Raw genomic sequence first — 23,498 nt, 5'->3', positions numbered from 1 at the left:
ACTCTCTAACCAAGTTATTTTTCTGTGTTAGAGCTTATTCCTGAGTCCTATGTATTTGCTTGAACTTGTACTTATTGAGCATAATTTTTAAAAATAACTTTTATAAAGCACTTAATATGTGCTAGGTACTGTTCTAAGCACCTTAAAAATATTAACTCTCCATATTTTCCTGACAACCTTATGATGTAAGTGCTATTATTATCTTTCTTTTACAGATTATTAAACTGATACATAGAGATGACAGTTAATTGAGCAAAATCATACAAACAATACGTAGTGACATTGGGACACCAACCTAGGGCCATGTCGCTCCAGAATTAGAGCTCTTCATTTCTCTTGTCTTTGGCCTATTTCTGATATCATATGCCATGCTCAACCAAGGGGTTTGAACAAATTGTGTACAGAAATGGGAAATAAGGAGATACTTCTGTCAAACACTTAACTCTCTGCCTAGGAATGCAATAAAAGAAATTGAGGAAAAGCATGTATGTCTAATAATGACTGTGTAATATCTACTGACAGGTAGATAAATCAGTTTCAGAACAACATGGGAGGGGTAGAATGCAAAGATATTTTTTCATTTCACTTAATATGATATTTAACAGTACTCTTTAATAACAACAACAACAACAACATAAAAAGAGATGGCTCATAAACCATGCTCATACATTTCAAAACCAACAAATAGTTTCTTTATTTACCAGAGATCTGATCAAATGCAGGCAAACTAATCCAGTTTTTCTCTTTATTCACACACTGATGATTAATAAAAGATGATTTTAAAACATTGAGTTCTTATTCATTCAATAGATGAGAGAACACAAGTCTCTCTACTGAAGGTTTGTCATAGTAACTGTAACACAGATTTAATAAAAAGTCACTTTGTATATAAAGATTTTTTTTTCCTTATAAGCACCTTTATTACTGGCAGCTGATATTTCACAAATTCACCAAAATGTATTTAACCAATACTTGTTGAGTGTCAGTGTGTACAATGCTGCTGTGTTCCATGCTGAGTGCTGTGAGCATTTCAAAATGAGAGAGATTCTGCCAATGAGTTTTACCTATTGGTTACACTGATGGGATTTCCTAGTTTAGCTGTGCTGTGATCTTGATGCTTTGGAGATCATGATGTAGAATATACAGAATTATTATGAAAATAGATAGCAACTGTGTGTTGTTAAAAATAAGGTATTTCCAAAAGAGAGTACTGAATTTTCTTTCTGCTTACTAAAAGAGCTGTTACTCCACTACACTGAAGGAGAAGAAATACGAGGATGTAGAAAGCTTAAGGCCTATTGGGGATTCCTGTGAAATTTTCAAAGGTGTTTCAGCATTCATGCTAAAATTGTTACCACTTACCTAATTTTAGCAATCTGAAACACTGGGATTGCTTCAGTTTCTGATTGCCACAACATAATCGATTCTGCTCATGCTGAGTTAGGTTCATTTAATTTCAATTAGCATTTATTGAGCTCCTATCTTATACTGAGCTCTGATTGGAGAGATGAAACAATAAACTACTTCTGTAATAAAATAAGTGCTCATTAACATTATGATGCATAATAAAGCTTATGACTTTTAGCACTTAAAGATGCTAGTTTTTTTATTATTATTATTAAACTTTAAGTTCTAGGGTACATGTGCACAACATGCAGGTTTGTTACTTAGGTATACATGCGCCATGTTGGTTTGCTACACCCATTAACTCATCATTTACATTAGGTATTGTAGAGGACTATGTGCTTGCAAACGAAGCAGGGTGTTCCCGATAAGTCCTGCTCTTGCAAATGAAGCAGGGCATTCCTCCCCTGCAAACAGGGAGGACAAAGGAGCCAGTTGCCAATAGCAGACCCTGGGGGCTTGTTTATATGTAAACACCTTGGAAATCCAGAAAGTCAGGGAAAGGTCAGAAAAACAACAATGTGTCTTGTGACTTGGTAACATTCCACAAACGACGGTATAAAATAAAGTGGAGCATGTCGTTCGGGGCGGCCGCCATGTTTGTCTTGTCTTGTGTTGTCTTGTGTGTTCATTCCTTTGTTCAGGAAACATGCAGACCCCAACAAGGTATTCCTCCTAATGCTATCCCTCCCCCATGCCCCCACTCCATGAGAGGCCCCAGTGTGTGATGTTCCCCACCCTGTGTCCAAGTGTTCTCATTGTTAAACTCCCACCTATAAGCGAGAACAAGTGGCGTTTGGTTTTCTGTCCTTGCGATACTTTGCTCAGAATGACAGTTTGCAGCTCTATCCATGTCCCTGCAAAGGACATGAACTCATATATTTTTACGGCTGCATAGTATTCCATGTTGTATATGTGCCACATTTTCTTAATCCAGTCTATCGTTGATGGACACTTGGGTTGGTTCCAAGTCTTTGCTATTGTGAATACTGCCACAATAAACATACGTGTGGGTATGTCTTTATAATAGCATGATTTATGACCCTTTGGGCATATACCCAGTAATGGGATCGCTGGGTCAAATGGTATTTCTCTTTCTAGATCCTTGAGGAATCCCCACACTGTCTTCCACAATGTTGAAATAGTTTACACTCCCATCAACAGTGTAAAAGCATTCCTGTTTCTCCACATTCTCTCCAGCACCTGTTATTTCCTGACTTTTTAATGATCTCCATTCTAACTGGTGTGAGATGGTATCTCATTGTGGTTTTGATTTGCATTTCTCTGATGACCAGTGATGATAAGCATTTTTCCATGTGTCTGTTGGCCGCATAAATGTCTTCTTTTGATAAGTGTCTGTTCGTATCCTTGTCCCACTTTTTGATGGTTTTTTTTTTTTTTTCTTGTAAATTTGTTTAAGTTCTTTGTAGATTCTGGACATTAGCCCTTTGTCAGATGGGTATATTGCAAAAATTTTCTCCCATTCTGTAGGTTGCCTGTTCACTCTGATGGTAGTTTCTTTTGCTGTGCAGAAGCTCTCTGGTTTAACTAGATCCCATTGGTCAATTTTGGCTTTTGTTGCCATTGCTTTTGGTGCTTTAGTAATGAAGTCCTTGCCAATGCGTATGTCCTGAATGATATTGCCTAGGTTTTCTTCTAGGGTTTTTATGGTTTTAGGTCTAACATTTAAGTCTCTAATCCATCTTGAGTTAATTTTGGTATAAGGCATAAGGAAAGGATCCAGTTTCAGCTTTCTACATATGGCTAGCCAGCTTTCCCAGCACCATTTATTAAATAGGGAATCCTTTCCCCATTTCTTGTTTTTGTCAGGTTTGTCAAAGATCAGATGGCTGTAGATGTGTGGTGTTATTTCTGAGGCATCTGTTCTGTTCCATTGGTCTATATATCTGTTTTGGTACCAGTACCATGCTGTTTTGGTTACTGTAGCCTTGCAATATCGTTTGAAGTCAGGCAGCGTGATTCCTCCAGCTTTGTTCTTTTTGTGTAGGATTGTCTTGGCAATGCAGGCTCTCTTTTGGTTCCATGTGAACTTTAAAGCAGATTTTTCCAATTCTGTGAAGAAAGTCATTGGTAGCTTGATGGGGATGGCATTGAATCTACAAATTACCTTGGGCAGTATGGCCATTTTCATGATATTGATTCTTCCTATGCACGAGCATGGGATGTTCTTCCACTGGTTTGTGTCGTCTTTTATTTCGTTGAGCAGTGGTTTGTAGTTCTCCTTGAAGAGGTCCTTCACATTCCTTGTAAGTTGGATTCCTAGGTATTTTATTCTCTTTGTAGCAATTGTGAATAGGAGTCCACTCATGATTTGCCTCTCTGTCTGTTATTGGTGTGTAGGAATGCTTGTGGTTTTTGCACATTCATATTGTATCCTGAGACTTTGCTGAAGTTGCTTATCAGATTAAGGAGATTTTCAGCTGAGATGACTGGGTTTTCTAAATATACAATCATGTTATCTGCAAACAGGGATAATGTGACGTCCTATTTTCCTAATTGAATACCATTTATTTATTTCTCTTGCTTGGCTGCCATGGCCAGAACTTTCAACACTATGTTGAATAGCAGCAGTGAGAGAGGGCATCTCTGTCTTGTGCCAGTTTTCAAAAGGAATGCTTCCAGTTCTAGACCATTCAATATGATATTGGCTGTGAGTGTGTTATAAATAACTTATTATTTTGAGATATGTTCAATCAGTGCCTAGTTTATTGAGAGTTTTTAGCATGAAGGGCTGCTGAATTTTGTCTAAGGCCTTTCCGCATCTATTGAGATAATCATGTGATTCTTTTTGTTGGTTCTGTTTATGTGATGGATCACATTTATTGATTTGTGTATGTTGAAGTAGCCTTGCATCCCAGGGATGAAGCTGACTTGATTGTGGTGGATAAGCTTTTTGACGTGCTACTGGATTCGATTTGCCAGTATTTTATTGAGGATTTTCACATAGACGTTCATCAGGGATGCTGGTCTACAATTCCCTTTTTTTGTTGTGTCTCTGCCAGGCTTTGGTATCAGGATGATGCTGGCCTCATAAAATGAGTTAGGGAGGATTCCCTCTTTTTCTATTGATTGGAATAGTTTCAGAAGGAATGGTACCAGTTCCTCCATGTACCCCTGGTAGAATTTGGCTGTGAATCTGTGTGGTCCTGGACATTTTTTGGTTGGTAGGCTATTAATTATTGCCTCGATTTCAGAGCCTGTTATTGTTCTATTCAGGGCTTCAACTTCTTCCTGGTTTAGTCTTGGGAGGGTGTATGTGTCCAGGAATTTATCCATTCCTTCTAGATTGTCTAGTTTATTTGTGTAGAGGTGTTTATGGTATTCTCAGATGGTAGTTTGTGTTTCTGTGGGATAGGTGGTATCCCTTTTATCATTTCTTTTTTATTTCATCTATTTGGATTATTCTCTCTTTTCTTCTTTATTAGTCTTGCTAGTGGTCTTTCAACTTTGTTGATCTTTTCAAAAAACCAGCTTGTAGATTCATTGATTTTTTGAAGGGTATTTTTGTGTCTCTATCTCCTTCAGTTCTGCTCTGATCTTAGTTACTTCTTGCCTTCTGCTAGCTTTTGAATGTGGCTGTTCTTGCTTCCCTAGTTCTTTTGATTGTGATGTTAGGGTGTTGATTTTAGATCTTTCCTGCTTTCTCTTGTGGGCATTCAGTGCTATATATTTCTCACTACTCACTGCTTTAAATGTGTCCCAGAGATTCTGGTACATTGTGTCTTTGTTCTCATTGTTTCAAAGAACATCTTTATTTCTGCCTTAATTTCATTATTTACCAAGTAGTCATTAAGGAGCAGGTTGTTCAGTTTCCATGTAGTTGTGTGGTTTTGAGTGAGTTTCTTAATCCTGAGTTCTAATTTGATTACACTGTAGTCTGAGAGACACTTTGTTGTGATTTCTGTTATTTTACATTTGCTGAGGAGTGCTTTACTTCCAACTATGTGGTCAATTTTGGAATAAGTGTGATGTGATGCTGAGAAGAATGTATATTCTGTTGATTTGGGGTGGAGAGTTCTGTAGACGTCTCTTGATTCTGCTTGGTGTAGAGCTGAGTTCAAGTCCCGGATATCTTTGTTAACCTTTTGTCTCGTTGATCTGTCTGATATTGACAGTGGAGTGTTAAAGTCTCCCACTATTATTGTGTGGGGATCTAAATCTCTTTGTAAGTCTCTAAAGACTTGCTTTATGAATCTGGATGCTCCTGTATTGGGTGCATATATATTTAGGATAGTCAGTTCTTCTTGTTGAATTGATCCCTTTACCATTATGTAATGCCATTCTTTGTCTCTTTTGATATTTGTTGGTTTAAAGTCTCTTTTATCAGAGACTAGGATTGCAACCCCTGCTTTTTGTTTTTTTTTTCTTTCCATGTGCGTGGTAGACCTTCTTCCATCCCTTTATTTTAAACCTATGTGTGTCTCTGCATGTGAGATGGGTCTCCTGAATACAGCACATTGATGGGTCTTGACTCTTTATCCAATTTGCCGGTCTGTGTCTTTTAATTGGGGCATTTAACCTATTTACATTTAAGGTTAATATTGTTAAGTGTGAATTTGATTCTTTCATTATGATGTTAGCTGGTTATTTTACCCATTAGTTGATGCAGTTTCTTCCTAGTGTTGATGATCTTTATAACTTGGCATGTTTTTGCAGCAGCTGCTACCAGTTGTTCCTTTCCATGTGCAGTGCTTCCTTCAGGTGCTCTTGTAAGGCAGGCCTAGTGGTGACAAAATCTCTCACCATTTGCTTGTCTGTAAATGATTTTATTTCTCCTTCACTTACGAAGTTTAGTTTGAACTGTATATTAAATTTTGGGTTGAAAATTCTTTTCTTTAAGAATGTTGAATATTGGCTCTCACTATCTTCTGGCTTGTAGAGTTTCTGCAGAGAGATCTGCTGTTAGTCTGATGGGCTTCCTTTTGTGGGTAACCCAATCTTTCTCTCTGGCTGCCCTTAATATGTTTTCCTTCATTTCAACCTTGGTGAATCTGACAATTATGTGTCTTGGGGTTGTTCTTCTTGAGGAGTATCTTTGTGGTGTTCTCTGTATTTCCTGAATTTGAATGTTGGCCTGCCTTGCTATGTTGGGGAAGTTCTCCTGGGTAATATCCTGAAGAGTGTTTTCCAACTTGGTTCCATTGTCCCTGTCACTTTCAAGTATACCAATCAAACGCAGATTTGGCCTTGTCACATAGTCTCGTATTTCTTGGAGGCTTTGTTCATTTCTTTTAACTCTTTTTTCTTGAAACTTCTCTTCTTGCTTTATTTCATTAAATTGATCTTCAGTCACTGACACCCTTTCTTCCACTTGATCTAATTAGCTAAGCTTGTGCATGCATCACGTAGTTCTCGTGCCATGGTTTTCAGCTCCATCAGGTCATTTAAAGTCTTCTCTACACTGTTTATTCTAGTTAGCCATTCATCTAATCTTTTTTCAAGGTTTTTAGCTTCCTTGTCATGGGTTCGAACATCCTCCTTTAGCTCGGATAAGTTTGTTATTACCAACCTTCTGAAGCCTACTTTTGTCTGCTTGTCAAAGTCATTCTCCGTCAGGCTTTGTTCCGTTTCTGCAAAGAGCTGTGATCCTTTGGAGAAGAAGAGGTGCTCTGGTTTTTATAATTTTCAGCTTTTCTGCTCTGGTTTCTCCCCATCTTTGTGGTTTTATCTACCTTTGGTCTTTGATGATGGTGAGCTAGAAATGGTGTTTTTGTGTGGATGTCCTTTTTGTTGATGTTGATGTTATTCCTTTCCGTTTGTTAGTTTTCCTTCTAACAGTCAGGTCCCTCAGTTGCAGGTCTGCTGGGGCTTGCTAGAGGTCCATTGCATACCCTGTTTGCCTGGGTATCACCAGAGAAGGCTGCAGAACAACAAATATTGCTGCCTGATCTTTCCTCTGGAAGCTTCATCCCAGAGGGGCACTTGCCTGTATGAGGTGTCAGTTGGCCCCTACTGGGAGGTGTCTCCCAGTTAGATTACACGGGGGTCAGAGACACACTTGAGGAGGCAATCTGTCTGTTCTCCAAGCTCAAATATCATGCTGGGAGAACCACTGCTCTCTTCAGAGCTATCAGACAGGGACGTTTAACTCTGGAGAAGTTTCTGCTGCCTTTTGTTCTTCTATGTACTGCCCCCAGAGGTGGATCCCACAGAGGCAGCAGGGCTTGCTGAGCTGTGGTGGACTCTACCAAGTTTGAGCTTCCCAGACTTCTTTGTTTACCTACTCAAGCCTCAGCAATGGTGGATGCCCCTCCTTCTGTCAGTCTGCTGTGCTAGCAGTGAGTAAGGCTCCCTGGGCGTGGGTCCCACCAAGCCAGGCATGGGGTATAATCTCTTGTTGTGCCATTTGTAAGACCACGCCCAGAAAACAGGACACTCCCACCCAAATACTGAGCTAGTTATTGCTTTAAGAGCTTTTCAAATATTAGCTAACGTGAAAAATAGAGAAAATTCAATGAAACTAAAAGCTCTTTCTTCGAAAAGATCAACAAAATTGAAAAGGAAATGTTAACTTAGATTGATCATGATAAAAAGAGAAAACTCATGTAACTTAAAATAAGGACACTAGAAATAACTAAGAATCAAGAATAAATAAGAGATATTACTACTGACCTTACAGAAACACTAAGAATATTAAATAAATAGTATGAACAATTCCATGCCAACAAATTGTATAATTTCAATGAAATGGAAACATTTCTAGAAAGACAGAGACTTTCTTAACTGATGACCTCGATTTCCTTTATGACATAGAATATGAAGGTCATTGCTCAGATTTAGAAGGGCCAAGCTTGGATAGAGTTGGTGAGGAGAGTGATAGATGTTTGGAGGAACCATGTAGCTGTAAGATAACACTGAACAAGGGCTAGCCATGATGGTTCAAGCCTGTAATCTCAGCACTTTGGGAGGCCAAGGTTGGAGGATCTCTTGAGCCCCTTAAGTTCTTGACACCAAACTCAAGAAGAAAAACACGATATGAATAAACCTATAACAGGTGAAGAAATTGAACTAATAACCAAAATCTGCCTACAAAGAAAAGCTCACATCTAGTTGGCTTCACTGTTAAATTTAACCAAAAATTCAAGGAAGAATTAATACCAATTCTTCACAAACTCTTCCACAAAATAGAAGTGGAAGGAATATTTCCCATTTCCTTTTATGAGGCCAGTATTACCCCCTACCAAAACCAGCCAGATGTATCTCAGGAAAATATAGTCCAATATCCACTTTGAATATAGGCATAACAATCCTCAGCAAAATACTAGCAAACTGGATCTAGTCACATATAAAATAAATATACACATTGACCAGATGGGATTTAGCCCAAAGAATGCAAAGTTTATGCAATATCCTAAAATCTATTAATACAATAAATCATGTAAATAGAATTAAAAAATAAAAATTACATGCTTAATAGATACAAAAAAAGCATTTGACAAAATCAACACACTTTCATGTAAAAAACACTCACCAAGCTATGAACTGAAAATAATTTCCTCCATATAGTAAAGAGCATGGATGAAAAACTCATCCTACCTAATAGTGATAGAAGGAATACTTTCTTCCTAAGAGCAGGACAAAGGAAGAGTTTCTACTCTCACCACCAGGACAATTAGACAATAAATAAATAAATAAATAAATAAATAAATAAATAAACAAACAAACAAATAAATAAATAAATAAAGTGCAATACAGACTGGACAGAGAGGTACAATTATCTCTGTTTGCAGATAACATTATCTAATAGAAAGTCTCAAAGAAGGTCAGGCACAGTGGCTCATGCCTGCAATCCCAGCACTTTGGGAGCCTGAGGCAGGTGGAACCCTTGAGGTCAGGAGTTCGAGACCAGCCTGACCAATATGGTGAAACCCCATCTCTATTTACAACACAAAAATTAGTCAGGCGTGGTGGCAGGCAACTGTAGTCCCAGCTACTTGGGAGGCTGAGACAGGAGAATTGCTTGAGCTGGGAAGCAAAGGTTGCAATGAGTTGAGATCGTGCCACTGCACACCAGATCAAAAAAAAAAAAAAAAAAAAAAAAAAACAAAAAAAAAAAAAAAAAAAAAAAAAGGAAAAAAGAAAAGAAAGAAAGAAAGAAAAGAAAAGAAAAAGAGACTGGGTACCAGTATGGGAGAGGTGGTAGAGGGAGATCATGAGAAGATATTAGGTCAATGAGTGCAAAGTTGCAGTTATATAGGATGAATAAATGTTGAGATCCAATGTATGACATGAATATTATAGTTAAAGATATTGTATGGCCTAGTGGAAATTTGCAAAGAGAATAAATTCTAGCTGCCCTCAGCACAAAGAAACAAGAGTGTGCAAGATGAAAAGATGTTTGGTATGGTAATTTGCTTGGCTGTAGTAACCATTTCACTATGTTTAAGTATATTAAAACACTATGTTGTATACCTTAAATATACACAATCAAAAAGAGTACCAAATATGGATCTTTCCTATAAATGCAAAATATAAAATGTGCCATTATTATCAATGGTTCACATGCATATTTTCTTGGGTATTCTTAAAGTAAGTTTTAATTATGTGTGTGTATATATATACATATATATGTATATATATTTATTTATATATGAGCAAAATTAATATATTATCATTTTACTCGATTTTACCCCCAATAAACAAATAATTTACTTATCAAAACTCTTCTTGGAAAAGTATTGTTGGGTTTAATTTTATAAATAGCTTGTAAAAAAATTAAATGTATTTTATAATTTCAGAAAGTGGGTAAATTTCGAGTTAGCTATAAGTGCCTGCTTTTCATATCACCTGCAAACACTTTAAGTTAACTAATGCAAACACCTAAAAAAATCAATTTTTTTCAAGATGGTTTTGTTTAAGCTGAATGTTGACCTTCCAAACTAATTGTAATATATTGTTTCTGCTTATTCGCTAGGTTTGCTGCTCAAACTTTCTCCAACCACTATAATGATAGAAGTTATCTGATTGTCTTTTCTATATTTGCAGAATACAAAGAAATACAGGAACATATCAGTAATTTATTTTATGAAAATAATTACTTAAAAATATTTTAGCGTAGTAGTCTTGGATTATAAAAAACTTAATTTTACTTCAGTGGCATTATTTCTAAAAATTAAAATAAAATCTCTTTGAAAATAATATGACATAATACATCAGGGTGACAGATTAAATATCCTTTAAAAGTATATAATGTATTGTGTTTTTCTCATCACCATAAATTATATAGCATTAAAATTTATTAGACTATTTAAAAATAAAAATATGTTAGTATATTTTTTGAATAACTTAAGTCAATTGAATTGGATCTTCAGAAAATGATGACCAACTCTAGACATTACATTTCACATTTTATTGGACTACAAATAATATTGTGAAATAATATTTGATATAAATGGTATTAATTGTAAGAGTATGGCAATTAATTAAACTATGGGTGTTTGTGTCAGTTTATTTACAGATTAATTAACAAATTATAGTCTATATTTATATTCATAATTATAAAAGACAAAAAATTGCTTTATTCTACTTTCTAGAAACTGGCTCATAGTTAAATTGTTTAACTCTTGTGATTTGTAAGAATTAGCATGATAAAAGCTGGCATGATTTTGCAGATCTAATTATATTTTTGCTGTTACCTGATAACAACTCTATTTACTTTATTTTTTAGCAATTTTCTGTCTCATAAATTCTGTAAATCACAGAACAACTTCATTCAACATTTGCTCTAGAAATTAAATACCTACTATACATCACTTGAAACACAACTTACATTACCAAATCAAAGAAACTGTGAATCTTGTTATCCTTAGTTTGACAATTTAAAGCACACAAGCAATGCACGGAACCTTTAGGGATTTAGTAAAGGAATTGAGATCTTGGTTTCAGAGACTACAAGAGTACTTTACATCAAATTGTTTATTCAATAAGAAAAGATTTCAGTAGTTGAATACCCTTGGATCCACCCTACCAAAATCCCTTCACCTATCTACTCAGTTCCTTATACTTACTTCTAAGCACTTGCAATCTTAGTCAAACTTGTAAATGAAGAGAGACACCTTTTACCTGTGCAGGGACACGTTTGATAAGTAATAAAAATAAAAGATAATCTCCACACAAAACGGCACAGACACAACAGTGTTCATGTAACTCAGAAGGGTCGACTTCCTGCAGTGCACATGGTCATGGGTTTCTGGCTCCAGTCTTGCTTGAACACAGCACACAAGCACAATGCCTTTCTCTGGAACCTTCATAATAACCCTGACTGCTAACCCTGGCATGCAAAATCATCAGCTACTTAAAATTACAGCTGCCTCAGAAGAAAATTTCCCTTAGGTCTAAATTAAATCCTGAAAGGTGTAATTGTTCTCCTTTCTTTCCCATTCCCCACTACCGCACCACCTCACGCTTGCACTCTCTATGAATTTCTATGCCTGTATTCTTGGCTATGCTGTCACCAGGTGGTGCTTATCTCATTTCCTTTTTTTCTTAGTTACAGCACAAGATGGGTACTTCTGTTCACAGTGATATAGACCTTGTATCATTCCCACTGTTTGCTGTTTCCTCCACCTAATGTAAAGCCCCCTTTCCTCCCATTTCCAGCCACTCTACACATACTTTAAATCATTTTTATTATGTGCACAGAAACTTCTTTCCATGGTTAATGAACAATAGGCATTCCCTGTGGCCCTGTCCAGGTGAGTCTGTTGACTCCCAAATTCCAGATTACTCTTTCTTTCTCCTGAGAACTTTCTGTAAGTGTCACTTCTTTGGGACTCGTTTCCACCACACAGCTAGGTTATAGACTTAAGGAAGCATCATTATTCCCATTTGTATTAACAGAGTCTAAATGCAATGCCTGTATACAATAGTATGCCTCAATAAAACATATATTTTTTTGTGCGATATACTTTTCCTGTGGGAGAAGAGAAGTATATGCAAATAACCATTGTTTTGACATGTAATGTGTCTGTATATTTCTTACTTAGAGTATAAAAACTGTTGTATAATTTCACAGTCACACTTGGTGCTGAACAGTAACAACAAAAATCAATAGCCATATAATAAAATTGTTTACAACAATGATTTCTTCTGTTAGAAAATAGTTTGATCAAAGTTTCTGTTTATATCCTTGAAACTGATTTCTGGAAAAGTGTAGTTTTCCTCAGCAACCTCAAGCTAAGTTTTCTAACATCTTCCAAAATTTTTAAATTAACTGAAACACCTGCATTCATACTCGCTACATTTTTATCTATACAGCATAAATACTATTTATATACTTGTTACTCAATATAACATTAGTCCTGGAGTCAGAAGCCAACTAACTATATTGCATGATTTATATCTACTGAAGTTTCCCAACACCATCTACTAGCAATATTAGGATTTTGCTGTATTGTTTGTGTAACCCTTAAGCTAAGGTATTTCCACATCACCTTTTATTTTCTCCAGTACATCCTGAACAAAAAAATATACTTGGAGCAATCTTCCGAGCATTCTTAACCCATTTATGGGTTTAAGTTGAAGTAGTAACTTTTCAACTAATTGACACAAAAATGAACACACATTAATTTTAGTTTCATAAAGTAATAGAATGTTACATTTAATCATTCCTTTTTGTATTAACTATGAAAGGTTAGATTTGAAACACTCTGAAATGCTCTCTCTATATTATTTTGTTATGGCTAACTTAGGCTAGGATCATACTGTTCTGACTCTGTTAATTTTACAATGGCCATTTGACAAATGGAATTACATTGAGCTAATTTGCCAGAGAATATGTCTAAAACGTATTGTTTAGGGACAACAATTTCTCCTCTCTGTTTCTCAATCTCTTTTTCTCATTCATTTTATTTTTTCTTTTGAAAATCAGAACTAAATTATTCTCCTTTTTTCTCAGTTTTGATAAAGTCAACCTTAGTGTATTCAAAGTCAAATGCCTTTAGTGAACACATAATATTAATCCACCAATTCTAGATTATGGTATATTTTGCCTCCTAGAAACCCATACAACCGTGCATCTGTACATCTTAATATATCTTAAAAACATTGAGGGGTCATTTTCCATGAAGCAGGACTTCCTAAAAATATTTTGTGCCATGGACGACTTTAAGCCCAATAAAGCCTCTCTTCTCAGATTAGTATTTTTAGATGGGTAAAATGAATTAAGGAGAATTATAAAATAAATTGATGTTATTAAAACAAATTTGTATCCATGTATAGGGAGCCTGTGTACCCCAAGATAAATTCATAGAATTCAAATATACTTTAATTACATGTAACCAAGAAAAAATCTCAACCTACTTAGCAAGTAAAAAATTATATTGAATACATACAAACTCATCTTAAATATATTACATAACTGAAAGCAAGAAAAGTGTAAATATATTTTTATAAAATTGTTTAAATTCATGGAATAAGCAAACACATAGAAATGCATTTTGGATATAGAAGAAACAAAGAATGGAAGGTGATAATTTTAGCATAAACTCATTCTTACCTTGATGGCAGTGGATGCAATTTGAATGTGGTGAAGTCTCCGAAGTGTGCTGTCCCTGTCAATGAAATAAGAAGCGGCTAGCTGATGTAGCGTCTCCAGAGTGACCGAAGAGCTATTGGTGCTGGAATCACTTCCTTCAGCTCGTTTGCTCAACTTCCGCTTGTCCACAAAAATTGTGAGTGATTCCTCTCCTGCATTAATAATATTGCAAATTATTCCATTGTCCACTTAAAATCATTTTTTTAAACTTATCTGCAGGTAGAAAGGCCTAGCTTATGCATATAATAAAACAAAGGACTGATATATGCCAAAAGGGCAGGGGGTTTTACTTTTTGGTCACAAATATTTCTCAAGTACCTCAAAGAATGCCTGAGATGTTGATCATTTTAAGTACATAATTACTGGATGTTAAATATTTAGCTTTTGCAGAATAATTTCTCCAGATTTTATTGACTTTCTAACATAGTTTAGCATAACACTCATATGGTCCAAAAGGAAATTAATTTATGTAAAACAAACTTAAGTGAGGTGCATAAAATGAAATTGTATTTACTCAGAAATTTTTATCATAGACTAGAATATCCAAATGGAAACATGACAAAGCACTAGTTTTCATTTGCACCTTTAAAATTCAGATAACGCATGTGTATGCATATATAGGTATGTACATATGTAATAAATTCATAATTTCCCTGCATAGGATGTATTAAAACATTGTGTGTTAATACACTGTGTGAAAAACACTGAAATCTATGTAGGATTTAGGTAGTGGCAATTGGTTCTCAAAGGTAAAATGTAAAGTATATTACAATTAAATTGCACTTTTCAATGTTCAAAAGACAAAAATCTGTGTCATTTGAGTTAGACATTAAGAACTTGTGATCCTCTGGCAACCATATTCTTGGATACTTATCCAGCACATAACTGTCAAACTTGCTATTTTCATTCTCTCGGGAACCCTTTTGTTTGGGTAGTATTGTGCCCATTTATAAACTAACAAGTCACTTTCATGAAAAGGCAAATAAGTTTGTCTAATAGAATAGTTTGCATTTCCTCTCTTTCTTACAATAATATCAATTTTAAAATGATGTAGCCCAGGTGACAATCCAACCTTAAGGAAGACCTCTTGCATGTCTACCAGAGATCAGGACAGCTTCTATCAGAAATAGGTTTCAACAAATGTTATATCTAAAATTCACACTTTTTGTTGGTATTTGGACCCCAACATGCATATTAGAAATCAGTTGGAGGAAGGAGAATAGTTGAAGAGAAAATATATCTATCAAGGATATATAGGTGGGTCAAATCATCAAGAATATTAGGTCATGTACAAGAAAAACAGCTTTGGCATAGAAGCAGCTAAAAGTGAAAAAGAATACATACATAAACACTATAAAAATAAACAAACAAAAAATCCCTTGCAATCATTTTCTGCAAGAAAAAGATCAACAGGTGAGGAAATTTCAGGAAGTGTATCTCAGAATGACAAATGAATCAGAAAAACTCATCCATGTTATAAGTCATGAGAGTGCCAAAACATACAAATACCCAGTAGATAGATACAGAAAGAACAACAGTGGTATGGCGGCCGGTCTAAGTAAGTACTCACAATGCAGCTCTGTGAATTATGTAAGAGACATGTCTCAGGAAAATTACAAATAAAATGAGACATCTTTGTAAATGTAAATTAAAAATGAACAAAGTTAATAATCTTGATATTAGAGAATTTAGGCCAAAAATTATTAAATGAGGAAAAATTGCAATGTAGTGCTAGAAACTTGCAATGTTGCTTTAACAGTCGTACTTTTCATAAAGCAGAAGATACAGGAGCAATAGCCATACACTGATAATATTATGAGACTTCAACACATATTTCTAGGTACAAAGGGGATAAAAGTAATGATAGAAATATATAGAACCTCAAAATAAGGTAGATCTTATCAGTAAATTTTAAAACTTATATTAAGAATAGTGCAAATCAAACTTACTATCAAGAATACACAGAACATTTACAAAAGGTGACCATGTATTTTGTTATAAAGAAACCTTTAGGAAATTTCATAAATTTGTAAGAATATAGTATGACTCACTGATGTCAGTAAAAAAAAAACCCTAAAAGTTAACAGAAAATTTAAAAAGATATTACATATGAAAATTCCCTATTGTATAATATTTGAGTGATAGGATAAATTAAGGTAAAATTACAAATTTTAAAGGAAAATGTTATATATCAGAATTTAAGGAACACAGCTAAAGCACTGCAGAGAGAAATATCCATAACATACATGAGTTAACTACATGATTCTAAAATCAAAGAAAAACGACAAAAAAGCTTACATCAAATAAAATAAAAGGTAAAAGCAGGTGTTAGTTGTTTTAAAATGAGTGGAAATGATAAACACACCAAAAGTAGCTTTTTTCAGGAGAAAAAACACCGACTAGTCAACCTACTTTTTTTTCTTCATGGAGAAAGAAAATTACATAATGAATTGACAGAATACATATATAATAAAACAGAGAGCAGAGCATTTAGTTAAAAATATGGAAGAACTATTTTCTAAAACATAGTGCAAATAAGATTAGGTGTCACAGAACATCTCCCCCCACAAAAAAATTAACCTCCCCAGATAGTTCACAATGTAATTTTGCCTAAAGTTTGATATAAAAAAATTGATAATACTGAAAATATAAAACTTCTAAATCTATTTTATAAACTGAGTGTCAAATTAGCACAGATATCTAAAATCATCATACACAATACATTTTGCATTTAATAAATATTGATGTAAAATTATGACTAAAGCAGTAATGAATAATATCGAACAGTAGATGTTAAAAATACATATCTTGTGACCAATAGGATAATTTCAATAGTGCAAAGCTGGCTCAATAGTAGGAAATCATTAATATAGTTCAGCATATTAACATATCCAGAAACAAAAATGCTGCTATCCTTTATTGCTTCAAATACATTTGATGAATAATTATAACTATTTATGATTAACCAAGAATTAATAAATTAGGAATCAATGAATAATAATGTTGTTTTTTTTTTTTTTCCCATAGAGATGGAGTCTCACTATGTTGCCCAGGCTGATCTCAAACTTCTGGCCTCAAGTAATACTCTCACCTCAGAATCCCAAAATTCTGGCATTGCTGCCATGAGCCACTCCACCTGGTAAAAACTTCTTTAAAGAAGTAAAATATAGGATCCTAAGCATAAAAGCCAGCATCTTTCTTAATGGGGAAACCCAGAAGGCATCCCTATTAAAATCAGAACTAGACAAACATACCCACATTGCTTCTATTATTCAAGATGCTAATACATATATTAAAATGCAAATGTAGATTAGAATGCAAATTAGAATCACAGTGTCAGAAAAAACACTTAAACTATGTTTATTTTGCAGATAATATGATTACGCAGGTGAAAATCCAAAATTTAATGGACAAACTACTGCACATATACAGTTACAAAACTTAGTAAGGTACAAGCAAATAATAAAAATATTACTAACTCAATAGACTGACACACACAAATATTAACTAAGTATAAATAATAATGGATTAGATCACACCATTTAAATGGCACAAAAAATGTGAAACGTACATGAAAAATTTGTAAGTCACTTCTGAAAGTTGCCACAATAGACCTAATGACATGATAGATATTTTTTCTTGAGCGTAAATATTCAACATCAAAATATATCAGTTTATCTTAATATAAAATAATGTAATCTGATTAAAAAACTGAATAGATCTTTTTTTTTGTTTCCTGGAAGTAGGAAAATTAATCATGTCAATAGTGAATTGTAAGTGAAAAAAATAAGAAAGACTTTTAAAAAGAATAGGCTAGAATGAGAATATCTTACCATATCTGAATGCAAATTGTAAAATCTGTATAATTAAACAGTGCAGGCTGACACATGAATAGGCACACAAATTAGAACAGGAAAAATATCCATAAAATAACAAGTACATGTGGAAATTTAGCATGTAGTAAGAATGAGACAGAAATTCCTTGGGAAAAGATAGACTTTTTACTAAGTGACACCTAAATAGCAATTTGGAAAATAAGGGATATGATTCTATAAAAGGATAGATTCCAAACAGATTAGAGACATGATTATTTAATGAAATGAAACCATTCAAGTACTAGAGGAAAATTCATGAAAATACAAAGGAAGGAAATAATTCATAACTAAAAATCCCACATTACAGAAATAAAAGATACATTAATTAGAACAAGTAAAACCAGATTTTTTTTTAGCACAAAATCACAATAAAACAAATTTTGCATTGAAAAGGAATATTTACAACTTATATAACAGAAAAATGATTAATTCCTCTAACATTCCAAGAACTCCTAGAAATCAAGAGAAAGAAACACAAGATTCAGATAGAAAAACAGGAATAAAGAGGAAAAGAGTGTTCAGACAAGAAGAGATAAAACTAGCCCATACAGATTTGAAAATATATTCAATCTAAGTCATAGCATGAAAAATACAAATTAAAAGTATGCTGGTATATTACTTTTCAATGACAGAATTTGCCAGAATCCAAACTTTGACAACCTGGGCCAATCTATCGGAAAAGTAGAAATAAACAGGCCTTCTGATGTATTGTTGGTGGGATTGCAAAATGATGTAACTTACATAGAGGGAATATTGGCAATAGTTATCAATAATCAATTCCACAATCCTACTTTTAAGAATGTATTTCAAAGGATGACTGACTAAAATATGCAAAATGTGTCTCACTGTGGCTTTATTACTGACACTTGGTAACAATATAAATTCCTATCAGTAGGAATAAACTAGTTTACTACCGTACAGTGGAACACTGTGCAGCCAGAAGAAGAGAGCAAAAATTATTTCTACAGAAATATCACAAAGTGAATAAAATTGTTTCCTAAGAGTTTTTTTATAAGAAAAGGGTAAGATATAAGTATACACATATATGTATATATGTCTTTCTATTTGGAGAAAAGCATCAAACAATGGAAAGATTAACCAAAAGCATTTATGCATATTTTCCTACAGATACAGAAAGGTAACAGGATGAAGAAACACTTTTGCAAGAAAGATTTCTCTGAATATATTTTATCATGTTGTTTAAGCACTTTAAACAGTGTTAAATGGTTTATTTATTTATAAAAAATAAAATTATATCAAATTTTAAAAGCCATCCCTAAAATTAAAACATAAGCCAATGCTCCTAATTGTATGTCATGTTTGTAAAATAAAGTGACTTAAGAACACAGTATTTTGAATGTAAATCAATTTTTGGAATATATTCCAAAGACAAAAGTACAAAGAATCAATAAACTTCATACCATAGTGTATGAGCAGCATATTCATAGTAGTATGGTTTTATGCAGTATGTTGCTACATATGAGTATATGGGTATTTATTGTACAAATATCTCTACTTTGGGTGTCTTTGAAAAACCATTGAAGAAAAAATCATCATGGGATGAGTTTTCATAACTCTTGTTCTACATCTGGCCCAGGTTTAAAATCTATTTTTTCATAATAAAATATCCTGAAGTAATTGGTAAGTTCATAACGAATACTATGGCTAAAATAAAACTCTAAAGGATTTGGCTATTCCCAGATGATTCCACTTGGAAAATGAATTAAAATGTTGAAGAAGCATCCAAGTTCAGCCTTGATGCATTCAATGTTTTCTACAGATTCTTGTATTTAGAAGGAGACATACACATTTTTAAAAATGTAATAATAATATCAAATATTTTCTTCAGTTGAATAATATATTAAAATCAAAACATTGATCCAATTAACCAATTAGACATTAGTTTTGCCTCCTGGAGATGCAAGAAGGCCATTTTAAATATGTGAAGAGAGTCATTTTCGGTAAGTCTCCCTTTATATAGTAGTGAATTTTCCTATTACTCAAAGTGTTGCAACATTAATTGAAAACCTGTATGTTGTTGAGCAGAAGAGACAATTAGACCAATAGAAGGCATTCTTTCACTGGATTATGAGGTCCTGGAAGACAGACATTTAGAATTAGTTTTAGTTAAGATGTAAGTGTACCAAGTTTTACTGTAGAACGGATTTGGGTTCTAATGCTGGTTTCAATTTAGTAACTGAATGATCTTGAACAATGTATCTTAGGACTCAGTTTCCTCTTATGGAACGTGAGCATAGAAATTATTTCCTCACAGAGCAGTTGTAAGCTGAAATAGATAGCTGGAAAGGGTTTGGAATATGGCTGGAATCTAGTAATTCGAAAATTGTTAATATATTATTATTCTCTTCTATTCACCACTATGATTCAGAGTTGCATAAATCAACTCATTGCATACCTAGAAGTTTCTAGTAAATTTAGCTATTTTATCTTATTTGTGATAAGAAGTTGGCTTTTCTACTTTTATATATCTTTAACCCTGTCTTATAGTCTGCAACCATATACAGAGAGTAAAGATCTCCCACAACAGTTCTTTAAATATCATATTTCTATGTTAATTTTCAGATAAATAATTTTCAGATAAATACCATATTTCTACGTATGTCTTTGCTTAACATGTAAGTATGACGCATCATTAATTTCTTCTTAATGGGATTCCAATTGAACCATACGTCACCCCACAAAAAGGTGGAGCATATGCTCATCTTAAAACAGTGAATTAAAACCAATTTGATTTAGGAATCCTTTGCACATATTAGGTTGTCCCACGACACAAGTGGAAAGTAATAAGAGGTAGGGATCACCATTTTAGCATAGTCCTTATTGTAACTATATGAATGATAATACAAACCTAATATATGTTGAGGCAATTAAAGATGAACATAGAAAAATGGTGGTCTATATTATCACCACAAATTAAGAGGGGTTTCATTTTCTATCTACAGGAGATTTAAAACAATGATTTTCAGCATCCACATTTACTTGTAAGTTACAGTTTAATATGACTTCTTACTTCTGTCATGAAGAATATGTATTCCAGACAAGAAAAATCAAATGATAATGCATTGGTATTATCATAACATACTTTTATTACTAATTCTATTGTTTACGTTTTAATTGGCTTGGTTTCAATTAAATAATTCTAAAGGGATTATAATGGAATGAGGGCAAATGAAACATAAGGTTTAGAGTCAGATATGTAAGGGGAAATCCTAGTAATAGCACATCATCTCTCTACTTGATGACTATGGGGCTTTGGTACAGTTGCATATTTACTTAGCATTCCCCTCTCTAAAACAAAGAAAATATCCTTCTCTCAATTTTCTGTGGAGATTAAATAATACAATCCTTCTGCCAGTACCTGGCAGAGCATATATTGTGAGTGCAGTAAATGTTCTCTTTCTCTCTTTTCCTTTTTATTAAGATCCAACAGTTGATGAGGAAGTTTTAAATTTTCATAAGCTAGGATTTCATAGATTTTTAATTGCACCATGGTAATCTGGACTTAGTCATAATTGTTTCTATTGGTTCTTATAATCAAAATATATAGGATTACTAATAATAGTAGTGGGTTATCATTTCTAATAGCCTGATAAAGAGAATCCATTCATAAATTGCTCATGGTTCTTCTCTACAGTATAATTTTAATCCATGTATGCAAAAGCTTTCCTTGCAGGTATGCATGTGAAGCAACTTAAATCTGTAGTTTAAATCACCATAATAATTCTTTTAATGAATACCCTGTTTAAAACCATTGCTTACAACAGAGCACACAACTATTTGATGTAAACCTTTACCTCGTGCTAAATTTCAACGTTTATAAATCATGGATTGTAAATATTTAAGAAATTTTGAGAAGGCCACTCAATTTACACGGAGAATAGGCCTATTTCTTTCCCATAAGAGATCTGTTTTTTTTTTTCAGTTATACATAACTATCATACTTTTGTAATTATCTTCTTCACAGTCATTTGAGATGTTTACATAGAAAATGCATTCTCAACTTTTACTGTAACTTTTCCACAAGTATTAAATAATAACAATTCATCAGAACCTACGTAAATGACAATGTTCAGATTTGAAAACTGAAATAGTGTTATTCAATCAACTAAAAAAAAGTGTTCAAAAGTCATTTTTATTCATTTTATTAAATCAGCTGTAGCTCATCAGCATGACATGGGTTCCAAAGGACATCCACACATTTTGTAAAAACTAAATGTGATTTTGAAAATGATGCAACATTCTGAGTCTGTTAGGCAGCAAAAGGATTAATGACCGTGGATATAAAAAGATGTAATTGTTCCACATAGAAATCATGCAGCTGTGTCTCACGTAACTAAAATTTTGTGGTGGTTTATGGTCATTAAAAGCACATATTGAAGGATGCTTTAATAGAAAATGAGAAACAGGGGACAATAAAACAAACAAACAAAAATCACCATTTTAATGTTATACCATAGTTGGGTCATAGAATTTGACATTTTTCATAAGAGGTGGCCCTTAAAATTATGTATTTTTCCACTCTGATCTTCAAATCATCTATGTTGAGTCAATGAGAAATAGAAATTAAAGAACCTTCATACCATTTACTTCTCACTTGGATTTTCTTAATTGGCATTCTCATATATATAGTATTGAGGGTAGAAACATACTAGAAATAATAGATAAAACAAGGATAAAAAGAATCCTATAGGTAAATCAGTAATGATAATGTGGTAGATTGTTTTATTCTTTGCAATTATTTACAACACCGTCATAAATGCAAACGTGCATACATAGATTCATGATCCATTGTAGACAACAACTATGAGTAGTTCATGATGTGTTCCCTTTACTCTGATATTAGAAGGAGAATACTTTGATCAGTGAAATACAAGTGAGCCAGATGTTGACATAATGAATGTTTGGAGAGACATCACAAAGTTACACCTGTTCTCTTGCTTTTTACCCCTGCCAGGAGGATGGTATGCTGCAAAAGAGGCCTTCTTGATTCCCAAGACATGCAGATCAGAATCACAGGGTACCCACAGAAACCAACATATAATGTTGGCCAGAAACAACAATTATTGTAATGATCAACTAAAATGTGGGTATTTTCTCACTACGGTGAAGATGACTCTTATGAGTTGGATGTATTCTATTTTATTTGCAATTGCTACTGCGCTTGAGTTAGCCCATTTTCCTACAATGTTTACATTCTACCCAGAAAAAAAAAAAAATTACGTGCTATGGCAGATGTCTTCCTGGTTATTCAACTTCCTTACATTTGAATATCTTATTGCGAATGCCTGTTCTGCCTTGGAGTGATTTGTAGTTATTAAAAAATGCTATTTGATTGAAAATCATTCTCACAGAAATAAACATTGAAAACCTTGTTTTAATGTAATTGTTTGTAGGTTTTACTTTTGATGTAGTCTTTTGCCTCAAAAAGGTTGTCCATTCTTTGGCAATGATAAGCCACATTATTACTTGTGCTAAGCCTTACAATATTTTTGTTATTGTTGCCCTTTTGAAATTATATTGGGTTTGCAGTTACATGTTGCTCTCAGAGCTGATAATCATCCTTCCTAAGCTCCACATGTTAAAGGTACATAGCCTGGTGAGATCTACTAAGCTACTAATACAGTATTGTGGGGGGGGGGGGG

At 33.8% G+C, this 23,498-nt stretch overlaps 1 protein-coding gene across 2 annotated transcripts in view; it reads right to left on the bottom strand.

Annotated features, from left to right (window-relative positions):
- Window positions 1-23,498, bottom strand: part of BRINP3 (BMP/retinoic acid inducible neural specific 3) — a 406,727-nt gene that overhangs the window by 169,036 nt on the left and 214,193 nt on the right. For both annotated transcript variants that reach the window (XM_017859821.1, XM_017859820.1), the window contains exon 4: window positions 13,922-14,112. In XM_017859821.1, the coding sequence (XP_017715310.1) occupies window positions 13,922-14,112 (191 nt within the window). The remainder of the gene's footprint in view (window positions 1-13,921; window positions 14,113-23,498) is intronic.

This window comes from Rhinopithecus bieti, unplaced genomic scaffold, assembly GCF_001698545.2.
Source record: "Rhinopithecus bieti isolate Rb0 unplaced genomic scaffold, ASM169854v2 scaffold_51152, whole genome shotgun sequence".
Lineage (NCBI taxonomy): Eukaryota > Metazoa > Chordata > Mammalia > Primates > Cercopithecidae > Rhinopithecus > Rhinopithecus bieti.
This window is presented reverse-complemented; position numbering and strand designations above follow the sequence as displayed.